At 36.4% G+C, this 21,551-nt stretch overlaps 1 protein-coding gene across 1 annotated transcript in view; it reads right to left on the bottom strand.

Moving 5' to 3' along the window:
* Nucleotides 1–21,551, bottom strand: part of LOC121321829 (zinc finger CCHC domain-containing protein 24-like) — a 61,892-nt gene that overhangs the window by 8,635 nt on the left and 31,706 nt on the right. The window contains exon 3 of the mRNA XM_041261072.1: nt 1,769–1,933. Coding sequence (XP_041117006.1) covers nt 1,769–1,933 — 165 coding nt within the window. The remainder of the gene's footprint in view (nt 1–1,768; nt 1,934–21,551) is intronic.

Here is a 21,551-nt window from a genome sequence, read left to right as displayed (position 1 = left end):
GGAATTGTCTTTGTAATGACCCCTACCCCTACCCTTTTACCACTGAATACATCTGTGACCTTCACAACACAAAAGATTCAGTTCAATAAGTCTTTGCAACCTTGCAAAATCTGTTTTAAAATCTGAATTCTCACTGTTGATTTATCATCTAAGCACTATGTCTAAGTTGCATCTTTATAGTTGTAAAACATTACCAGACTGACAGAAACAAAGTAGTAAGAGTTTTGCAGTGTTGCTAAAGCCTGATAAATCAGGGACCAACTGGACTTGCTGTGTAAAGGCTGGTGCCAAATAGGAAAAAAAGCAAGTTACAAGGTAGCTTGAGTTAACAAAAAATTGCTACAACCATAACTGAATCCAACAATGTACTGCATTATATTGCCCAATTTGGGGCCAGCTATTCAACAACTACAGTACAATAAAATATATTTCACTATGATCTATGTGGTTGAGTGATTCATGTGTAATATAAGTGACAGGGAGCTTTTTTTTTTTTTTTTCAGCAGGGTTCCTGCAAAAACAGTTGTATTTAACCTCTCATAGATTACACTGAGACATTCCATTGTGTTTTTAACTTTTGTAGATGCAGAATTGTTCACAAGGTGTGATGCAAGTGTTATGTGATGCACTGCTGTTACAGATTCTGACCCATCGATGAGGTGAGATGAGATGAAGTTAAAAGCTCTATAACCACGAAAACAGATAAGCCTGGTTCTTTTGCATACTGACTAGAAGGCTCGCTTACAGTGTAAGTGGTTTGCGCACAGCCTCAACCTGTTACACAGTCAGACACTTTGCTAGTTATCATCCCACAATGCTCAGTGCACCTCAGTCCTGTCCCAAACAATTGCTCCTGTCATTCTCTCCTGGTGCTCTCTCTATTAGAGACTGTCAACTGCACCAAATCCTGCCAAACTCAGTACTGGTTCTGTGATATGGAAACCCCAAATTAATTTAAGTTAATTTAGGCCAATTCAATAAGGAGAACAGCAGATGTATGATGGATTTCTACGAACACTTTAGATCAGGCCTTACGCGTTTACGTAGCTGACAGGAGTTTGGTCCATTTCACTATTCTCATTAACAGTAACATTACCATGCAAGACTTCCAAAATAAGTTTGCCCAGACCTAACCATTTCAACAGCACAGAATATATGCTTTATCTTGCATTTTGGCTTTGTGTCAAACGTAATCACAAAACAGATGAAAAATGAATCAATTTTTTATAAACATGGTTACTTGGGAGAGTTATGGGCTTGTGTAATTGCAATAACTTGATGTGATTAGCGATGTCAGACCACTGGAGATCTTTCTTTTGCTTTTGTAGTTTTAAATTCTAAACAGCATTTCTAAAATACTGTTGGGTTAGTTTAAAGGAAAGTTGTGTTTAGTTTGGCCTCTTCTGTATGTTTTCTGAGTAATTTAAACCATTGTTGTGAGCTAAGCATACTGGAGTGGCCCATGGGCTACACCTAAATTGGGAAAATAAGCATATAATGGGACCACATCATCTAAGGCATATCTGGACATAATTAAGGTTGATAAGAAATTATTTATGAAGTTGTTGGTACATACGATTTCCCCCAAAATACCATACTCTTAAGAACCCTGTGTTCAACTCATAAAACCTACTGTATGTTCTTCAACAAAGTTGAAGTATAACAAGAACATATTTGTAAACATTGAAGGCACTTTTTGAAATATTCGAGATGCTGGGAATGCTACTGTATTCAACAGATGGCGTGTTTCTTGCTAAGCTCTTGTTACCTGTTTGTGGGGGTAAACATTAATATGGCACTTGATACATTCTTGTCCCATGTTGGCCCAGGAGTTTCCACTCATCCACTTCCTCTTGCACTTCGGGCATTTGTACTCTCCAAAGCAACGCTTCTTCCCTTGATATGGAGTTAGGCCTTCTCCCTTTGGGCGGGCCTGGAAATTAACAGGACAATGAAATTTAGTTCTTCCATTCTAAATTCTAATAGTTAATGTAATGGGGCTACAGGTTCTGTTTCACACACACACACACACACACACAAAACACCCTACATTTTTCCACCAGTTTACTGTAATAGTTTAAATACTATGATTCAAACTATAAAATAATGTACAGTATAATGACAAACCATAATTTAAGCACTGATCTAGAACAGGGATCTAGGGCTAGTGCACTGACAAAAAATATATCTGGTAGCATACCAGCGCTCCACGTTGTGATTCAACACAATTATTACAGGCTTAAAATACAGTAAATAGACCCATTAATCTAAACACATTAAATTGTGACATAAATGTGTCCAAATTACAATTTGAAAATTACAAGTATGAAAAGGGTTTATCTGTTTATGTCAACATGTAGTCTTCATAAAAGCTTAACAGTGAGTTTTCACAAAAACAAACTACATTTCCTTACTTTCAAAAGTAAGGAGTGTCGTGGCTTTTGTTTTCACAGTGAGAAATTATATATTTTCAGACTTTAGACTTGGTGCCTTGAGGCCCAAATTCATCCTTATGGTCCTTGCTGGAAGTCTATAAAACCAAACAAGTTTCTGATTACTGTACACATACCAAAGAAAAAGGATGGCCTGGATTTAATGAATACACTTCCTGGAGCCAGCTTTTCTATAAAATACACAGGTACAGCTATTGCCAAAAGTTTTGCATCACCCTACAGAATTGACTATTTTTGCTTCATAAAGTCGAAATGAAACCTGCTGAATAATGTTGCGCTAACATATTGAATTATATACGGCTTTGTAGTTTTCCATATACTTAATGAAAAACTGACAAAAACTGAAAAATGTGACATTTCGAAATCTAAGATGAAATATGGTACTATTATTATGGCTTCTGGGAGACTTTTGAGATATCATTTTATAATTTATTTGATTACATGATGTTAAATAAAAGATCTAAATTATTATTATATATATATATATATATATATATATATATATATATATATATATATATATATATATTTTTTTTTTTTTTTTTTTTAAACATAATTTAGATATTTTATTTAACATCATGTAATCAAATAAATAGGATTGAGACATTATATATATATATATATATATATATATATATATATATATATATATATATATATATATATACACACAGTGCCTTGCAAAAGTATTCAGACCCCTGACCAATTCTCTCATATTACTGAATTACAAATGGTACATTGAAATTTCATTCTGTTCGATATTTTATTTTAAAACACTTAAACTCAAAATCAATTATTGTAAGGTGACATTGGTTTTATGTTGGGAAATATTTTTAAGAAAAATAAAAAACTGAAATATCTTGCTTGCATAAGTATTCAACCCCCACACATTAATATTTGGTAGAGCCACCTTTCGCTGCAATAACAGCTTTAAGTCTTTTGGGGTAAGTATGTACCAGCTTTGCACACAGTGTCGGAGTGATTTTGGCCCATTCTTCTTGGCAGATTTGCTCCAGGTTATTCAGGTTGGTTGGAAGACGCTTGTGGACCGCAATTTTCAAATAATGCCATAGATTCTCAATGGGATTGAGATCAGGACTTTGACTGGGCCACTGTAGGACATTCACCTTTTTGTTCTTGAGCCACTCCAATGTTACTTTGGCCTTGTGCTTGGGATCATTGTCCTGTTGAAAGGTGAATTTCCTCCCAAACTTCAGTTTTTTAGCAGACTGAAGCAGATTCTCTTGCAGTATTTTCCTATATTTTGCTCCATCCATTCTTCCTTCAATTGTAACAAGATGCCCAGTCTCTGCTGATGAGACGCATCCCCCACAGCATGATGCTGCCACCACCATACATCGCTGTAGGGATGGTGTGTCTTGAGGCATGGGCAGTGTTAGGTTTGCGCCACACAAAGCGCTTTGAGTTTTGGCCAAAAAGCTCTATCTTGGCCTCATCTGATCACAAAACCTTTTCCCACATCGCAGCTGGGTCACTCTCATGCTTTATGGCAAACTCCAGACGTGCTGTCAGATGGTACTTTTTGAGTAGCGGCTTCTTTCTTGCCACACTCCCATACAGGCCAGTGTTATGCAGAGCTCTTGATATGGTTGATTGGTGCACCATTACTCCACTCCCAACCACTGAACTCTGTAGCTCCTTCAAAGTGATTGTTGGCCTCTATGAGGCTTCTCTCACAAGTCTCCTTCTTGTTTGAGCGCTGAGTTTTGAGGGACGGCCTTTTATTGGCAGTGCCTGGGTGGTGTGATGCAGCTTCCACTTCCTGATTATTGATCCAACTGTGCTCATTGGGATATCCAAACAATTGGATATTATTTTGTACCCTTTCCCTAATCTATGCATTTGTATTACTTTATCTCTAACTTCTGTAGACTGCTCTTTGATCTTCATTTTCCTTCAGATTCATAGCCTTACCAATGATCCTTCAACAGTGGGGCTTTTATCCAGAAAATGTGACAGCAACTTTAATGGTTCACAGGTGGAGGCCAATGGTAAGGTAATTGTGTCCTCGTTAGGGCAATTTCTTTCATCGGTGCAAACTGGGAGCTTCCACAGCACAGGGGTTGAATACTTTTGAAGGGACTGTACACACACACACACACACACACACACACACACACATATAATGTCTCAATCCTAAAATTGACACAAACCTTTGGTCATAGCTGTACATGTGGTTTCCATTTAGCCTATCCCCTTTAGTACTCACTTTATTAAAAGCGACTTAGTGAAAAATACTTTGCAGCCTTCTTGCTTTGATCAGCCTCATTGGGTCCATTTATGATAAGAGGTTTTCCCTTTCTGCTTCTACATTGTATAGCTTCTGGGATGCCAGCATGTCAAATGAAATCTAGATAATACTGTGTACAGTACTTGATTGTTGCTTTAGTAATGATAGGATTGTGGAAAATATATTTTGTGTAAAATGTGTCTGTGAATAAACTTAATCAACTGCATTTGTTGAATTTCACAAGTTACTATTTCTCTTGAATTATATTGTATTATCAAACATTTAAATAGAATAACTATTTTGACAGTAGTTACTGGTACTGATATTTCGTATTGTTTAATTAAATATTCATCTCGGCCACAAATTATTTTACACAGCCAGGAAACCGTGCACGCTAATTAGATTTTTTTTTTTTTTTTTAAGTGTTCTTGTTCTCTGGTTTATGGAAATGAAATAACAGAACTGTAAGTAATGAGTTCAATTTAAACACAATATTCAGTGTAGTAAATTAGAATCCACTGGAAAAATATACTGTGCTTCTTGTATTCTTCTGTGATTGCTAATATACAGTACATACTGGACAGTGCTCTGTGTTTATCTAGTTTATCTGAAATGTGTAAATCAGAGGATATAGGTAATGTACAGTATTTTCCCACTAGAGGGCAACAAGAAGTTCAACTTTGATCAACATGATGAAATCAGAAAACCCTTACTAGCAAACAAGGTGAAACTAAGTACAGTCATACCACTAGTAGAACTAAATTGCACAATGTTACTTCAATAATGAGTTACCTGATTGGAATGAAGGATTGTGTGGTGAAAGGGCAGCTGGAACTGACAGACATTAGTAAAGTAGCAGGAAATAGTAGGTACTATGGTAATCTGCTGTATTATTAGGACTCATGAGATACAGGGTCTTATTTGTTAGACACAAAACACCTTGAGAATGCTTAAGAGAACGTGAAATATATAACTCAGTTGTTTTGTTTTAGTTTTGTAAAACTAAAGGTGTAGAATCTCATATTGACTCTGAAAGACTTCGAGTCTTAGGATTGACTGTTTTTATTTTTCATGTTTTTGTTTATTTTATGCAGGCTCACAGCTCTGACTGCGCAAATAAAACAAATATATTCTGTATTCGACTGCAAGACCTATGAATTTGCTTGAGCCCTTTCAAAACTACTGTAGTCATAATAAAAAATGACAGAACCAAAAACGCCGCTATCTGGTGATACTAGATCCTTGTCGGTCCCCACATTCAATGTAGTGGAAAATATCTTCAACACCCAAGCCTCTCATGGGACTCTGCTGCTAAATAATTCTCCTCCTTCCAAGATAAATCCACGCATCTGGCAGTTTTTATTTGAACTAAGAATTCTGAACGCTGTGAAAACCCTCTTTTATAGCACAAGAATACCAATGCACCATATATGTCCTGAGTCTTTGCCTAAAGATGCACATGAAGGTTCGTTTACAACAGTGAGTTCCAACTTTTGAACACAGTCCTAAATGGGTTACTGAGTTTTGTAAGCACTACTTAAGCAGTCAACCAAACAAATGTTGAAAATCCCACTATGGCAGTATCAGGGTTCAGAATATCACTACTAATGTTACTATTAGGAAATAAACTTTATTGCAGCTGGATCCTCTCTGTTGCTTCAGCAATGGGACTTCCGATGAAATGAGCCAAAGCACACACTGTGAACTCACCATTGAAATGAATTTGCCTATCAATAACTTTGTGTAGTGTATTCAGAATGTGGACAGCTACTGGTGAGAAATCAATTTATTCTCTAGGAATACTCTTTCAAAACCAACAGAGCAGTTACGAGTTATGACCTATTTTGGCGTAACTCTTTATTTCGGGCAGAAAAAAATTCAAACAATAAGCAAATCAAAACCATGTAGTTTTGTTTCACACCGCAGGCATAAATCAAAATCTTTCAAACGTATTCTAGTTCTGCCTGCGTTACGTTTTATTAGCGTTCTGAAACCCACTAATTAGTCAATTATTGAAGGTGCCAACAGTTCAAATTGTCGATTTGGCATATTGCTGTAATAAACACACTATCCTTTTCAGCCAGTAAAAAGTGGTTTTCAATGGAAGGACTTGATCTCCACTTTGCTGAATCTTTTTTTCAAGCGATCCTCTTTTTGTGTGGTGCAGATGCGCATTCCCGAAGGCAGCTGAACACCAACACTTTGAATATCACACAAACAAGCCTGTTGTTTTCTCAGTTGGTAGCAGGGCTGAAAAACATTACATCAGAATTCCAGTGCACTGCCCCAAGTTTCTGATTGTATAAAAGGGCCAGTGTTGAAAAAAATCAATTTGTGTTGCTAACAAGTTCATAAAGGCAGTGCCTTAGCTTTCTGACCACAGCGAGACACTCTGAATCTTAATGAAATATTTAATAGCTCTGCAGATTTTCAGAAGTTTCTTAGAAACCCACACTGCTTGAATAAAATCTAAATATACACTTTTCAAATAACTGGTGCTCCCACAGATTTCTTATTTTTTATTAACTCAACAGCTATGGATTTGATGAGGATACTGTAGTACAATGCAAAGCCTATTATTTACAATACATGATTTTAAAAAAAGTTTTACAATCAGAAAGATATTAGTCTCTCCCTGCCCCTGGGATAACATACAATTTGCAATCAGGCTATTCATTTTTCCAACATGCTAAAAATACAGTAATTAATGATAAAATACGCAAACCAATATAAACTACACAGGGTTACAAAATAATAAATAAATCATGGGTATCCACAGAGTATGTGCAAATCAATAAAGAAATTGTATGACTCTTATTCTAAATAATATTATCTTGAGAAGCCACCAATAGCCATATGTAGTCCTACATGTTTCCTGCAGTTGTAGCAGATTAATGAGATAAGAGTACTGAAGATTACATTGCATTTGGTACTGCTTAGTATCCCTGCATTAGACAAGTACTCTAAACGAAATTCACAGAACATTAAATACAGCAGTAAAAGTGACAAGGCTTGATCGAATTATAGAGTTCCCCAGATCAGAAAATGGTGGCTAATAATGCCATAAACAGGATCCATGGCAGTTAGCACTGTATCTTCAGTACTGTTTTCCAGGCAGATACTGCTCTGAATAGTCTGCAGATTCATTGATTATCTCTGCATGCCAGTGTTTCAGAGCACAGATGAGGCCAGCTGTCTTGCTGAGACCACTAGACTCTCTTTCTAGTTGGCAACTCCAGTGCCTTGTTTCCACAAGCACATCACCATTACATGGTCCAAACTGGCTCTACTGCTGCACAGGATGCATAAGCGAGAAAATATATATTAGAATAATGTAATAAAAGTTCCATTTAGGCATTTTAGAACCATCTAAAGTCTGAAATACATTTTGTATGCTACGTTTCTATCTGCACCGTGAAACTAGTCTGCAGTCTCATTCCAGTATTAAACTAGGGCTGCTGTCGTTTTCATCTGCGCCCTACAATCCAATCTGCAATGTGATGTTACACAAATAATGTCTTTACTGTATCATGTTTTTGTAAAATTCCCCATGTGTAAATGCCACCCACTACCTGAAATGAGACAATAGGGGGGAAAAAACTACTTTAAAACCAAGAATAAAATTCAGCAGAAAACTGGTTAAAGTATTTTACTGCTTGACAAATGAAATGTCCATTAGAATTTGAAATGAACCCCCTCCCTCCATCTGTGCTCCCCTGGGGAAAATAATGGAGGCCCAGGCCATGCTGAGTTACCAATGGGCTAGGCCTCTATTCGGCAGGATGAATACCACAGCTACATAGTCATCCCTCCCAGCTGCAGCAGGCCCTCCAATCAAGTCACAAAGGATAGAGGGAGAGGAAATCAAAACCAGATGAACTCCATTCTGAAATAATGCAAGAAAACAGCACGTTCATCATAAAAAAAAAAAAAAAAAAAAAAATGAAGTCTGCTTTAAATTAGGTCATATTTTAGAACGGAGGGGCTATAATAACAATGATCATGTGATTCACATACACAACAGCAGGAAAACCAAATGACTCAACAATAATTATCAGAAAGATTTGAAAGAGTCAGAAAAGGCGGTCGAAGTTCACCTGTCAAATATGTTTGTATTCACACCACTGTCTCATCTACTGGCAATATTGAATTTCAGTGTAGCTTAATTCATTAAACAAAGGCACATACTATTAAAATGAGAGCATTCTAACCATTATGTTCGCATATTAATATTAAGCCCCTTTGAAGTCTTCTTAGGTTCATGCATTTGTTTTTGCACACTGTCAATTTGATGCTGGCCCTTCCTGAAGCATTTAGAATACATAATAAAATAAAAGGTTTATTATAGGCTATATGCCTTTTTCCATAGGTTGCAGCCATGTAGCCTTAAAGCATTTTGAACATATGGCTATTGAAGTACATAGTTTCTCTAAACACAAACATATAATGCATTCCCTATTCTACATGAAACCCTTTGTACACAGAGCCTCTGGACTTCATCTGCAGTAGCAACCAATCCCTGCTAGGGGACAGACAGTACAGCCATGTTGACTGGGATTCAAAATCAGTGCCTGTCACTTCCTCCTCCTGCTGCAACAGCAGACACACAGCTGCACAGCACAGTACAGGCAGACTAAAAATGTTCTTCCTGCTGAAGGAAGTTAACTCTCACCCTGCATGCACCCACATTAGGTGAAAGTGCCATAAAACTGACGTCTTCCTATTTCCCTTAATATACATGCTGATGTTTGTACTAAACGTATAATATCTAGCTGAAGTAAAATTAACAAGTGTAGTATCAAAGGATAACAGACAAATAAATGCTGTATCTGCTTTAAACAAGGTCCTTTTTAAGCACTGTGTGCTCACACTTTTTATTCCTTGTGGGATTTCTGGCTAGCTGTACAGTGAGGAAACACACACACACATACAGACACACGTTTCTGAGATTTGGAAACTTTTCATAACTTTCGGGTGGCATTTAGGTTTCAATCTTTTTTTCAATGTTGCGGCTCTAACTCTTGCTTGGCCTTTGAATTCTGTGATTCACAGGGATCCATAATACTAGCATACTTATAGTTATAGCATAAAGATCCTGTGTAGAGCTATAGAACTAGATAATTATAACTAAGATTAAAATGTCTCAAGATATGCAATGGGAGCCTTACTTCCATCTCAATCCTGTAAAAAATAGCTGCGTTAACCACTTTTATGAATGGCATGTTCAGTTAGTTTATGCTGTATAGGCTTAAATTCCAGGAAACATAAGGTGGAATGTAGCACAGTACTTTCAAAAGTAAGTAGCGGGGTTCAGAAAAATGTATGTAATGTGTTGCTACAACTTTTTAAATAATCTACCTGTCATTTCTCTTTCCTCATTGTTAACATCCTGACAACTTTTTAATTATAACTTTAAAATCTGTTTCAAAGCTCTTTTCCACATGGCCGGTCTAGTGCACTGGGGTTTGAGATCTGTCCTCTAAATCACTGCTCTGGCTTTTCTGTTCCATACCACATCATGGATCTTTATTGCTGTGTTACCTGTTTGATAATGTGGGCCATTATCCTTATACTAGCAGTGCTCTAGAGCAGCCCTTTAAAAAGAGCTTTGAAGCAGGCTGTAAAAACTTGTCAGGATGTTAACTATGAAAAGAAAAATGACATGTATGTTATTTAAACAGTTGTAGCAACACATGGGGATGTGTAAAGCTACATTTTTCAGAACCCCGATTCTTACTCTTGAAAGTACTGTAGCTAAAGAGAACAAATTAGGAGCGCACAACATCCCATCTAATTCATTTAAACTGTCACTTACAGGTTATAAACAAGTACTGCGAGTTTCACCCAGTTGGCCACATTACATATTCAGCCCACAGTTGAGCGAAGGTTACTAAAATAAGGGTCAGTAGTGAATGAACATGAAGGCTGAACAATGCAAGCAAGAGCCAGCTAGGACTCTGGTGCATTGATACAGTAATCTGAGGTAGTCCTTACTATAGAAACACATGTCTGATGCGTCTAGGTAGGTAAGATATTTTAGCCTTAAATTATAGGAATGTATGAAAATATAAGAAGTTCTTATAATAAACAGAGCGAATGTGGAGCAATATTGTTTTGTACATCAAAATAAATATTCCTCAAGGGTAGATCATCATCCACAATTAGAATATGTTTGTGTATTTAACCCCAATCAGTCAAAAAATTTTACTAAACAAATGTCCCACAAATCTGGTATTGTATACACTGCAGTGCCACAGCAAACATTATCAGCCAATAGACAAACAACTGGGTGGTATATTTATTCTTCATTTACCCCAAGAAATTGTGTTCTTTAATTGGTGATTAGCTGAACCGTCGTATGTGTATGTGTATGTATCAGGAAGGCCAGGAGGGAACTTGTTCACTGTTTCAACACCCATGCACTGAAACAGATCAGTATGTGTGGACTCTTAACCTTAAAATTGTCACAACTAGAGAAGAGCTCTAGAGCCTTCTTGTGTTCTATTAAAAAGGAAAGGAAATGGCACAGAATGATGTCATGGTCACAGGTCAAACGTGTTTAGTCTAAAATAAACAACAGCTTTTGAATGGCATGCTCTGGCATGTCAAATAATGCCTGCCAAGGTAAAAGATGCCTTCCAGAACATGTTTTTGACCATACACAAGGAAATCGTGTATTGTATATACCAATAGCAATAATACAGTAGTATAAACATTGACTGCTTTTCATCTTAATGCATTTACTGGACAAGAACATAAAACAGATACAAAATCTGTTTAAAATTGTACTCAATGCCACTGCAAAATGTTAGCATTTATTACTATAAAAAGAAATGCAACTGGTTTCAAATTGATCATTTAGAATGTATAATACCAATGTGCATTGGTTTTTCTGATTAAAGCTCATGGCGCTGAAATGTAGTTAGCAGTTAACAGACGCTATTTATTTAAATAATTTAGTCACACAACCTACTATGTTAGGATTGACATTAGCTCCTGATTTTACATTCTGAAAGGTCTTCTATTTAACACACAGTTATGTGATGAATTACCATTGCTCTCTAATAGTCACTATTTATTTTTTATCACAGTTCTAATTACTGTTCATTTCCACAAAATGAACACACACAGAATATTGGTGTATTATTAGAAAAAAAAAAATCCATGCTTTTTTTTTTGTCTCCAGGGATTTGTAGCCAACTGATACAAACATGGGAGAGGATTGGAGCCCTCTCTTCACAGGTGACAGTATAGAGTGTGGCTTCAGTACTGAGTGCTTCTCCAGACACACTGACCACGCAAATAATACCCCTCAGTTTTCATTTGAATGTCCTTTACATGGGGTGAAATGTATTCAGTCTCCAGTGTCAATCAAACCTTTGCCTTTTTGTGATATCTGAACATGCCTTTATTCATACAAAGAAAGAGTTTCTGAAGCATTTGATTTTGCAATGCATGCCAAATTAAACACACTTGTGTTGATAGCTTTATAAATGGAGCATTATGCAAATGTTGAACTTTCTTGTATTTTTGTCCCAGTACAGCAGTGATGGCTGAAGAACAGTTAGCTGATAGCTTCAACTCAAGAATAACACTGTCACCCATCATCTGTGTAGCTTTCTCTTTACAATGGGTGTTTTTCAATCAGTTACATCCGCAGCAATGTACTAAAGTCAAGTCCTGTGTTAGAGCTTTAGTCTCGAGTGTATTCAAGCGATTATTCCACAGGCAGCTAGCTCATGAACTGCTCAAGAATACCACTATTCAAAAACTACTTGCTTCCAGAAGGACTACATGGCAGTCACAATCTTGAAAATGTCAATTGGTGGTTTCCATAATAATTTCCATACAGTGCACATTTTATAGTGGCACAGAAAAGCATGTCACCATCAGATCAGTATAAGATGATGGTGACAATTTTAAACATGATCAGAATGATGGAGGATGGTATGACAACACCTGTTGAACTTTGTGTTGAACTGAATGTTGAACTTTCTTGTATTTTTGTCCCAGTACAGCAGTGATGGCTGAAGAACAGTTAGCTGATAGCTTCAACTCAAGAATAACACTGTCACCCATCATCTGTGTAGCTTTCTCTTTACAATGGGTGTTTTTCAATCAGTTACATCCGCAGCAATGTACTAAAGTCAAGTCCTGTGTTAGAGCTTTAGTCTCGGTGCTGAAAATAACTCTTCTGTTCAATTACACATTCATTCCAACCAGACAGGCTAAATGTAGCCAGTGTTTGGGGGTCCTCTGGGTCCTTTACAAATGCAGCTGTCTCTTTTTGTGCCTGGTCAGAAAAGAAAGCTCAGAAGAAGCTGACAGGGGAAACAGGTGTGTTGTTAAATGAGAAACGTGGTTTCTGATAACGCCTCTGTGTTTTCAAACACAATCCTCTGTCTGACTGGGGCTACAAGGGCTTAAAGTCTTTCCTGTAACCCTGCAGTGCAACCTCTCCAAGACAAGCAGGTGGGACACAAAATCATTTCACTTAATTAATAAAGTTAAGCCCCAGATGTCAACTGTATTCAGCTCTCACAACAGAATTGGTCAATCAGAAACAAAAACCCAACAAAGAGTATTAGGGTAGCTAGGAGACAGGAAGAGGGTTTCAGGAAAAATCTTCCTATAAAAAAAATAAAAAATTAAAAATCCTGTGCTCTAAGGAACTGACATTTTCCTGAAAAACTTCTGGTGCTAGAGGACAGCCAAAAGGCGCACATACCTTACATTGTTGTAAAATCAAGTATTACACAACTACATTAAAAAAATTGTATAATAATTCTTATTATGTTTTGCATGCAAATCAATAATTACAGAATGTATGTAGGTACTGTACATTTACAAAATATAATGATTTTATAGTCAAATGCTCTGTTTCTCACAACTGTCTCAACAGTCATGCAAAAAGAGATGTACTCCACTAGTGCTACTATTTTTATATAAACTTTCTAGCAAAGGAATTCAATGTGATGGACTTTGGTCTAGTTGCCTAGCTGTGGTAAGGTTAAGGACAGAAAGGGTAAATAAAGGAAGCTAGAGTGTATTCAAGCGATTATTCCACAGGCAGCTAGCTCATGAACTGCTCAAGAATACCACTATTCAAAAACTACTTGCTTCCAGAAGGACTACATGGCAGTCACAATCTTGAAAATGTCAATTGGTGGTTTCCATAATAATTTCCATACAGTGCACATTTTATAGTGGCACAGAAAAGCATGTCACCATCAGATCAGTATAAGATGATGGTGACAATTTTAAACATGATCAGAATGATGGAGGATGGTATGACAACACCTCTGGTTCCAGCCTAACCACCTACATAAACTTTCTCTGTCATGTCAAAGACAATGTGCAACTTATCAGTGCAATCATTTGTAATTGTGGAGCTTTCAGTTAAATACCTCATATCAGCTAAAGTAAAAACAATTGATAGCTATTTTATCTCAGTAGTAAAACCAGGCACTTTAAAAGCCAGTGGTTTTTTAAATCAGTTTTGAAACAAAACAAAGATTATTATTTTTTTCATTTTTTCTCGGTTATTATAAAAGAAAACCATGCTTTCCAAGATAGCCCTGAGCTGCTTCCTCGTTCCTGGCAAAGGCCCCAGGAGACTGGCTGCTCCTTTTGCCAGCATCTGGAAACCATCAATGTAAACAATGGAGTCCTCGGAGCTGGAACCCCTACCACAGCTCCCGAGGGACATCAATCCAGACAACATGAGAACACAAAGACCACTGGACACCATGTGGTCAATTATTACTGCAGACTAACAAACCTGAGCTCTTTCCTACTTTCTGTTTAGTTTGGCACAGCTGCCCAGTTTCACAGTGGACCCCAGCTGCTACAAAAGCAAAAAAAAAAAAGATTAAAAAAAAAGTCTTAACCTCTTCTCTACTAAACATTATCTTACATCTCCATTAATTCACTGGGAGATCAAAACAAGTTTCTGGGGGGGAAACCTTGAACCAATTAAAAACTCCTAATTATCTGGAAATCAAAAAATAAAAGTGTTCCAAAAACTATCTACAGCAAAACAAAACAGATTATACATGCATATTCGATAAAGTACACTGGGATAACTTCCAGGCCACACCTTGTTTCAATAGTCATAACCTTGAGGTGCCTGTTTCTATGGCCTGGTACAGTATAATCGTCATCGTCGCAAATAACTATGTTAAACATCTCTATGCACCTATTCAGAGAGAGAATGACAAGTATTTTCTGTGTGCTCAGCTCAAAATTCAAACTTGGTAGCTTCCACAATTCCAACATGCTTAGCATCTCCTCTGTATTAAATCAAAGTCATGGAGTTTTCCAATTTCAGAATACTAGACCTTTTTCTTTTTTGTCAAAGGAAGTTTTTGGCAGACATTCTTGACTCTGCAGATTAGAGTACAATCGACTGATCCAATTTCCAGGCAGATCTACCCAAGTATTTGATATTAAATTGGCTTAACCTTGGGTGGGTCATTCAGTCTAACTCAAAAGTCAAAATGTCAGAATTTAAAAAATGAACAACAAATTCTATGTACCATGTGCAACAGCCACCACATGAATCCCAATGTGGAAGGTGTCTACAGCCAGGGTTCCTAAACTGTGAAATGTTATTCAATATATTCCAAAGCAGGTCCTACTGAATGTTACACTGTGAACCATATCTTTTATCACCTGGCATCATAGAATAATCTTCAAATTATTATTTTAAATATTAAAAACTGATTTTTTTTCTTTGTGTCAATCACAGTTTTGCATCACCTTAATTTAACATCTAACATAGACTTAGCATACGTTTTTAATTAATAACAGTCTTCATATACACAAAACCTCCTTTTACACAAAAGCTTAATTAAAGGTTTTATTATCATTTTAGGGAGAATGAAATAGAGTGTGTCCCAAAAAAGGGCAATACAAAATTGATTTCTAAGCTAAACCAATGCCCCTGTAGTGTGAAAGGTCATATTTTAGTGAGCCATGATTTAGGCAACTGACTGGTCAGGAGTCAAAGGTCAGGAGACGTCTGAGGGACACAGGAACACAGAGATCTAATTTAGGTACATATTAGCTTAACTGGATACTAATGATTATCAATTTGAACTTTCTGATAAAGTGTTGTGTAACCTATCCTAATGATACACTGATAGTTTCAATTGCTCATGTAAATAATACTTAAAATGTCTGTGTTTTTTGTTTCTTAATTTAAAATCAATTTCAGCAGCTGTATGACTGGAAAAAGTAACCTTCATCTGTGGCTAGATTTGGCCGGAGACACACCAAGACCTGGTCACACATCCTGTGGCCATGACGGTTGAATAGATGTATATATTTTTTTTAAATACAGTATCAGATAAACTTTCTAGTGGTCAAACAGTGGCCACATAATATTACATCACAAAGGGGAAATTGTCCAGCCAAAGAGGGTAAGGCTAAGGCTATAGGACTTTAATTTGGGAGGTGCTAGATACAGTGAGAGGTAAAATCAACCAGAAAGACAAAGGTTTGCTGTGTTTTTCCATATACAGTACTCTGATAGTGGGACTGGTATTCCAAAATGACTTGGTCTCAAAGAATCATAGCATGCAAAAAAGTAACTGGAAATTATGGTCTTTCTCTCCAATAAAGTCTGCGTGCAGTGTATAAAAATGATGAATGTCACTAACGATAACTTCTGTTGTAAAACATTCACAGCTTTTAAAAAACAGTCAATTTGAAAACATCATATTTGCCAGATCCCTCACTTGAACATTTCTCAAATTTAAAAAATATATATATATATTTATTATTTTTCATAAAATTTGTATCCCTGTTACAGCTAGAAAACAAATTAGTTTTACAGGAATTTCTCAATAATGGATGACGGTGGGTAGAATAGGAAGAAAAATAAACTCTACCTTTATTATATGACATTACGCAGGACAGTACAGGGGCAAACAAAAATAGTGACATAAAAACTGGAGCTGGAGTCACTTTAAATAAATCATAGCAGGACAATGTTTTATCTTTTATCTTCCTGGGACACAGTTTTGGATTATAAAAGTCTAGGGCCTAATCCTTTGAAATAATTATTTTCCATTTTGACCATGGCCGCGTCCACTAGGAGTCCATTGCACAAATGCTGAATGAACACGGACTGGCCAAACCATTGGAGGATGTCTTTAATGGACGACAATGCTTAGCTCCTGACATTGTTTGAGTGGAAACAGGTGCAGTCCAATGTTTTTAGGTTTCTGTGATTTGTACCACAATAGCACGTCTGTTGCTTGTCATTATAAGTCTGTGGCATTCCATGGATACACGAACACAGTCCAAAGTTTTTAGGTTTCTGTGATTTGTACCACTATAGCACGTCTGTTGCTTGTCATTATAAGTCTGTGGCATTCCATGGATACACGAACATGTCATGAAGGCAATGGTCATGTTCCTTCTGCTTTTCCCATGATTACTAAATAGTTGATGTCTTGATATATTATATATAATATATAATATATATATATATATATATATATATATATATATATATATATATATATATATATATATCTATATATATATTAGAGTCTAGTCTGTACAGGACATGGAATATTTAAACGTAAGTATGGTCTCGTCCAGGGGGAATCTCATCAAGCAGCTTCTTGAAGGATCCCAGGGTGTCAGCTTCAACAACATTACTGGGGAGTTGATTCCAGACCCTCACAATTCTCTGTGTAAAAAAGTGCCTCCTATTTTCTGTTCTGAATGCCCCTTTGTCTAATCTCCATTTGTGACCCCTGGTCCTTGTTTCTTTTTTCAGGTCAAAAAAGTCCCTTGGGTCAACATTGTCAATACCTATTAGAATTTTGAATGCTTGAATTAGGTCGCCGCATAGTCTTCTTTGTTCAAGACTGAACAGATTCAATTATTTTAGCCTGTCTGCATATGACATGCCTTTTAAGCCCGGAATAATTCTGGTCGCTCTTCTTTGCACTCTTTCTAGAGCAGCAATATCTTTTTTATAGCGAGGTGACCAGAACTGAACACAATATTCAAGATGAGGTCTTACTAGTGCATTGTACAGTTTTAACATTACTTCCCTTGATTTAAATTCAACACTTTTCACAATGTATCCGAGCATCTTGTTAGCCTTTTTTATAGCTTCCCCACATTGTCTAGATGAAGACATTTCTGAGTCAACAAAAACTCCTAGGTCTTTTTCATAGATTCCTTCTCCAATTTCAATATCTCCCATATGATATTTATAATGTACATTTTTATTTCCTGCGTGCAGTACCTTACACTTTTCTCTATTAAATGTCATTTGCCATGTGTCTGCCCAGTTTTGAATCTTGTCTAGATCATTTTGAATGACCTTTGCTGCTGCAACAGTGTTTGCCACTCCTCCTACTTTTGTGTCGTCTGCAAATTTAACAAGTTTGCTTACTATACCAGAATCTAAATCATTAATGTAGATTAGGAATAGCAGAGGACCTAATACTGATCCCTGTGGTACACCACTGGTTACCACACTCCATTCTGAGGTTTCTCCTCTAATCAGTACTTTCTGTTTTCTACATGTTAACCACTCCCTAATCCATGTACATGCATTTCCTTGAATCCCAACTGCGTTCAGTTTGAGAATTAATCTTTTGTGCGGGACTTTGTCAAAAGCTTTCTGGAAATCTAAATAAACCATGTCATATGCTTTGCAATTATCCATTATCGATGTTGCATCCTCAAAAAAATCATGCAAGTTAGTTAGACACGATCTCCCTTTCCTAAAACCATGTTGACTGTCTCCCAGGACCCTGTTACCATATAGGTAATTTTCCATTTTGGATCTTATTATAGTTTCCATAAGTTTGCATATAATAGAAGTCAGGCTTACTTGTCTGTAGTTACCTGGTTCAGTTTTATTTCCCTTTTTGTGGATCGGTATTACATTTGCAATTTTCCAGTCTGTCGGTACCACCCCTGTGTCAAGAGACTACTGCATGATCTTGGTTAGCGGTTTGTAAATAACTTCTTTCGTTTCTTTTAGTACTATTGGGAGGATTTCATCCGGCCCAGGGGATCTGTTTATTTTAAGAGCTCCTAGTCCCTTTAACACTTCTGCCTCGGTTATGCTAAAGTTATTTAAAACTGGATAGGAACTGGATGACATGTGGGGCATGTCGTCCGTATCTTCCTTTGTAAAAACTTGTGAAAAGTAATCATTTAATATATTTGCTTTTTTTTTTCTTCATCTACGATTTTGCCATGTGTATCTCTTAAACATTTAACCTCCTCTTTGAATGTTCTCTTGCTGTTGTAATATTGGAAAAACATTTTGGAATTGGTTTTATCCCCCTTAGCAATGTTCATTTCTACTTCTCTCTTTCTAACTTCCTTTCTAAATTCAACAATAGCTAAATAAACTTGCTTTATTAAAATACTTTTTTTAATCACAGTTAACAATGTTAATAGTTATTAGATTTTCAAGTTTTAAACATTTAACATTGCTATTTCTAATTTTTTTAGAGCAATTACTCTAAAATGATCTTATTTATGATCTTATTTACATTTTCATAAAATGTAAAATGCTTCAAATACCACCAGGTCATATTACAACTCTAAGTCAAGAAATGCATTACCATATTGATTCAATGAGAAAAGTGCTAAAGTTGGATAAAGACAAGTTTAACTGCTGTACTAATTTTGCCCAGACACAGCTGCTCTCTCTTCAATAACTGCTGGGTAGAGGCATTCCTAAATTGTAGTTACTAACCATAAATATCTGCGTTGCACATTCAGGCTATTCTAAATTCTTCCTTTGCCTTCTTTTGCCTAATAGATCCTGAAGGGTGAGGGAGAATATGAGTAGATTTCTAAACATAATAGATATAATTAAACTACATCCACAGCTTCATAATATTATTATTATTAATTAAACTATGGAAAATAGGTTGCCCAATATTAGCCCTAAAATAACTTCTATTACATAATATATGATTTTTGTGTTCTGTACTGCAGCTGCACTGAGGAGACAGCCTAAACAGTAAAACAACATTTCATACACTTCCAAAATCAATCTGGCCGAGTCATTAGCAAACCAAAGTTTCCTTTCTAACAAAGTAATCCAAGACACCCGCTCCCAAGCGCTGGGATAACTCCTGGTTTTACAGACCCACCCTCCTTCCTGTTGAGGATGTACTGCTGGTCAAGGCCTTTTCAGCTCTTTGTTATATTAAACAATTCCACAGGAAGAGAACCCAATTTGGCAGGGAGTTGAGGGCTGGGTGGAAGATTTTCAGTGAAACACACATGCCTGTGTTGGATACCAGTGTACTGTAATAGATTGTACTGTATATTTAGGTTTAAAGTTTGACCTACATATTTATTTTTCAAATAATACAAAAGAAAAATCATTTTGTTCTTATATTTCTATGTAGAAATGTGTCTTTTTTTTTTTTTTTTTTTTTTTTACACTTTCAGACTATGCCAGGAATGAAAAGCCACCTTGGGAAAATGTAAACAATCTGAGGTATCAGCAGTGCCTGCTTTCTGTTTAAATGCTGCAGAGACCAGGCTGAATTATGAAAGAAAAGTTATGAGCAAACACTAAGTAGTTGCATTTTAGTGTAGAATAATCCTTCACTGTACAAAACGGCAGTTTTAAATGATCCTAAATTGGAAGGGTTTGGGATTACAGGCCATCAATCTTTTTCTAAGTATAATACACTGTGGACAAGACAGATAAACAGAACTACTGTAATGACTACCAATCAGACTGACAGATATACTTCAAAGAGATTCACCAGTGCAGGATGATGGATTATATACGGTACATGTACCAGGGCAAACTGACAGACTACACAGATACCGACTAAAAGATTAGCCTGTGAACACTAATGATTTAATGAGTGTGGCTCTACCGCACACACTCAGCTGCAGCTGAGATAATAACTGAACAGCATTGAAACACAAAACTGTGAAAGAATACTATAATAACTAATTCCTTTCTCAGCATTGTAACTAACATACACTGCTTTTCCACAACTTTGAAAGTTGTTAGCTGCTGTTTCAACAGACTAATTCCATAGCTGTGCACTCATAGCATATATGCTAAAATGGAACAATCTCCAGGACACAACACAAACCAGGTGGTATGAGGAGAAGCACACAGCCTCAGCTCTCAGCAGGAAATGAGATGACATCTTTTGCAAAAAAATATAAACCTTTTTGGCATATTAAACTATTCAAGCTTGTAAAATGAAAACACAGAGCTGTTTTTTGACAGATGAATCAAAACACGTTTTAAAATAAAATGGGATTATAAAAAAATAAAAACACATAAATCTACTGAATTTCTGTCAGCATGTAACCAGGTCAGGTCTCCTCACTAAATCCCAAACCTCAGCATTGGATCTCTCTACCACAAGGGCCTCATATCTCAGCCAGCTGTAATTGCAAACTTATACATTTCCAATTATTGTTTTGTGCCTGTAAAACATATTTGCTTTGCCTTGGGGAGAACAGGGCCATGTAAATGTATTTCTTGTGTTATAGTTAACATGACTCCAACATGGAAACTCTGTGGGGTAAGGTTGCCTTTAACACAGGAAGAGAATGGCAAGGAAACCTAGCACAGGTATGTCCATCAGGTGTCCATAGTATTGGCAGGGTAGACCTGAGTCAAAGTGAAAATGAAGTCTGGTGCAATAAGGAACTCGTGAATGTGAATTTAATGCTAATTAGAAGTACCGTAATAAAATGGTTTATTTTTTCATTTAGGACAAATACCAGTCAGTTAAATGAATGTTTATTAGCAAATAACTGCAGCTGCATTATCTTAAACTTATAGCAATTTAAATTGTGTTCAGTTACTGCAG

The sequence above is a fragment of the Polyodon spathula genome, chromosome 10, assembly GCF_017654505.1.
Source record: "Polyodon spathula isolate WHYD16114869_AA chromosome 10, ASM1765450v1, whole genome shotgun sequence".
In the NCBI taxonomy this organism is placed as follows: domain Eukaryota; kingdom Metazoa; phylum Chordata; class Actinopteri; order Acipenseriformes; family Polyodontidae; genus Polyodon; species Polyodon spathula.
Note: the sequence above shows the minus strand (reverse complement) of the source record. Positions and strands in the feature narration are given on the sequence as shown.